The sequence below is a fragment of the Camellia sinensis genome, chromosome 11, assembly GCF_055761805.1.
Source record: "Camellia sinensis isolate YWXY chromosome 11, ASM5576180v1, whole genome shotgun sequence".
Classification (NCBI taxonomy): domain Eukaryota; kingdom Viridiplantae; phylum Streptophyta; class Magnoliopsida; order Ericales; family Theaceae; genus Camellia; species Camellia sinensis.
In genome coordinates this window covers 44,067,616-44,070,875 of record NC_138971.1, presented here as the reverse complement: position 1 = coordinate 44,070,875, position 3,260 = coordinate 44,067,616, and the positions used below count along the sequence as shown (strand labels likewise).

Below are 3,260 nucleotides of genomic sequence, written 5' to 3'. Positions count from 1 at the left end.
ATGTTGTTGAACATTTTACATTCTGTTAATCTCCTTACCGATGAAGTTTTGAACATGAGCAATGAAATGTTAGGCGAAAAGTTGTACAAGCACTTTAAGGGAAAGAGATATCTCATTGTCATTGACGATATTTGGGATATTGGTGCCTGGGTCAATCCTAAAATGTATTTACCAAATGACAACATTGGAAGCAGAGTTATGTTTACTAGTCGTCACAGAGAGGTGGCCATGCACACCTCACCTGATAGCCAACCTCATTGTATTCGTTTTCTAAATGAAGAAGAAAGTTGGGAATTATTTCAATGGAAGGTGTTTCGAAAAGAAAGTTGCCCTTCAGAACTAATTGAAATTGGGAAGCAAATAATGAAAAAATGTAAAGGGCTTCCACTTGCAATTGTTGTAATTGCGGGTCTTCTTGCGAAGAATAAGAAGACAGAAGAGTGTTGGAAACAAGTTTCCCAAAGTGTAAATTTGTACATTGTTAGTGATCCAAACTAGTACCTGGACACACTAGCACTGAGTTATAGTCACTTGCCTCGTCACTTGAAAACAAGCTTCCTCTATTTAGGAGCATTTCCAGAAGATCAAGAAATCTCGGTGCAGAGATTAATTTGGTTATGGATAGCTGAGGGGTTTATACAAAAAATTGAGCAGCAAAGCTTGGAGGAAGCAGCGGAGGGTTACTTAATGGATCTAATTTAGAGAAGTCTAGTAATTGTTGCTCGAAAAAAGTTTGATGGTCGAATTAAAGCATGTCGTATGCATGATCTTTTGCGTGATTTATGCTTGAAGAAAGCCAGGGAAATAAATTTTCTACATTGCATTCACAATCATAAAGATGCTTATCCTTATTCTTCAAGTAACTACAAAACAAATAACCATTGTTGCCTGTGCATCCATTCTGACTTCTTAGAACAATTTGATCATGTTGCCTTTGAATCTTATTCCCCAATAGTTGTTCAATCATTCTTGTGCTTCAACAATGATTCAATAGAAGAAATTGATTATTTGAACTATACGTTTGATGATGTGTCCTCGTTTATTTGCCGGTGCTTCAAACTTCTTAGAGTGTTGCACTTCTGGTACAAGAGTACCTTCTTTTCAACCAAAATAACCAAAATAACACAGCTTCTTAATTTGAGGTGTTTGGCTATTATTTTGGATGGTTACTGGAAATTACCTCCATCAATATCCAATCTCTCAAGCCTAGAAACGGTTATCATTTTAACATATACCAAAGTTATTCTGCCACATAATTTTTGAACGATTCCGAAGTTGAGGCATCTTCATATTAAAGAAGCAAGATTTTCTGTGTCTTTGTCTTCTGAAGAAGCAGTAGTAGATCACAGCTATCCCTGTGTTTTAGCAAACCTACGAACCATCACAAAGTTACACCCATGTGGATCTGCTCTGGATTTATTGGCAAGGGCTCCTCATCATACAAAGCTGGGATTTTGTGGATATTTGATATTAGATTCGAGGCATTTGGTGTTACCTAATGTAGAATTTTTAAGACACCTAGAGACTTCGAAGCTACACAATTTGTCATTACTTAAGTCAACCGATCTCCGGGGGATCAAGTTTCCTGTAAATATTAAGAGGCTAACGTTAAAATATACAGGGATAAAGTGGGAGGAGATATCAATCATTGGGTTGTTGTTACCTAACCTTGAGCTTCTCAAATTAGAAAGTAATTCTGCATGGGGATTGAAATGGGAAACAACTGATGGGGGCTTTCATCAACTCAAATTTTTGAAACTGATAAGGCTCAATCTTGAACAGTGGATCACTTGCTCCAGTCACTTTCCAAGCCTTCAACACTGATCATTGGACATGTGTGCATATCTAGAAGAAATACCATCTTGTTTGGGGCATATATTCACTGTACAGATGATTGAGGTAGCCACTTGTCATCCCTATGCCAAGGAATCTGCCAGGAAGAGCAAGAAAGCATTAGAAACAGTTGTCTGAAAGTGATGATTGACAACACTCTAGTCTATGGTGACCTTTGAGACTGTGCTGTAAGATAAATTGATAGAGAAAGAGAGATACAGAGAGAATGAATTATGTATATTGATTTATGTATTGAATGTATTTTGTACAATGGTTCAGGAGCTCCTTATAAAGGAGAAGTTTACAAACAATGCACCCAAAAGCAACCGAAAGTAAAGACATCATGATCAGCTAGGACACACTTTACATAGAATACACTAACAATATAATGCACTAACAGCCCCCCTCAAACTCAAGGAGGATAGGCACTAGCCAACTTGAGTTTGAAGAGAGTAACAAAATAGAAAAATAAACTGATAAATAAAATAAAACAGGATAGGAGACACGGTATGGTCGTGTCAGACCATTGTAGGAGACACGGTATGGTCGTGTCGGACCGTTGTAGCAGACAGTTTACGGGGTCATGTCGGACCGTTGTAGCAGACACTGTGTGATCGTGTCAGACCGTTGTAGAAGACAGTTTATGGGTCATGTCGGACCGGTGTAGCAGGACAGTTTACGGGGTCATGTCGGACCGTTGTAGAAGACAGTTTACGGGGTCATGTCGGACCGATGTAGCAGCTGACCGGAATCAATGTCGGGACAGTTTATGGGGTCATGTCGGACCGTTGTAGAAGACATTTTATGGGGTCATGTCGGACCGTTGTAGCAGGACAGTTTACGAGGTCATGCCGGACCGATGTAGCAGACACTGTGTGGTCGTGTCAGACCGTTGTAGAAGATTGTGGTGGTGCACCAAGGGGGTGACTTAAGGAGTGCGCCATGGGTGACTTATACATGATACTGTGTATAACCCCCCTCAAACTCAAATAGGTGTGAAGATAGAAACCTATTTGAGGTTGAAACAAAGGGATTGATAAAGCTGACTGGTGTAGAAGACACTGTATGAGTGTGTAGATAGGCTGCCCAAAAGATATACATGGAGTGAATGTGCTCGGTGGTGTGGGAAACACGGAGGCAACACCGGCAAGGGCCGTCCAGGACGGAGGCAAGAAGAAGAGACCGGCAGCAGAGTAGAGAAGAAAAATCCCACTGTGCCGATTTGTGTTGGTTTGGTTTTTTTTTTTTTTTTTTTTTGGTGTAAAATGGTGATCGGGGTGAGTCTCGACATGAATAAAATAAGTTGGTGTACAGTTCGTCTTCTTCCTCTGTTTTTTTTTGTTTTTTTTTTTTTTTTTTTAATGAAAAAAAAATAAAGAAATAAATAAAATAAAAGAAAGAAAATGGAGTGGTGTCTGCCATGTGCA

General features: G+C 39.4%; 1 protein-coding gene across 1 annotated transcript; it reads left to right on the top strand.

Moving 5' to 3' along the window:
• LOC145802299 (putative late blight resistance protein homolog R1A-3) lies at window positions 1–498 on the top strand. Its single transcript, XM_082894987.1, has one exon. It carries the CDS (start codon window positions 1–3, stop codon window positions 496–498), a length of 498 nt encoding a protein of 165 aa, XP_082751113.1.
• The last annotated feature ends 2,762 nt before the right edge of the window (window positions 499–3,260 follow it).

What these genes read in the sequence shown, in the direction of transcription:
- LOC145802299 (XM_082894987.1), top strand. Translation starts at nt 1, where the DNA reads ATGTTGTTGAACATTTTACATTCTGTTAATCTCCTTACCGATGAAGTT.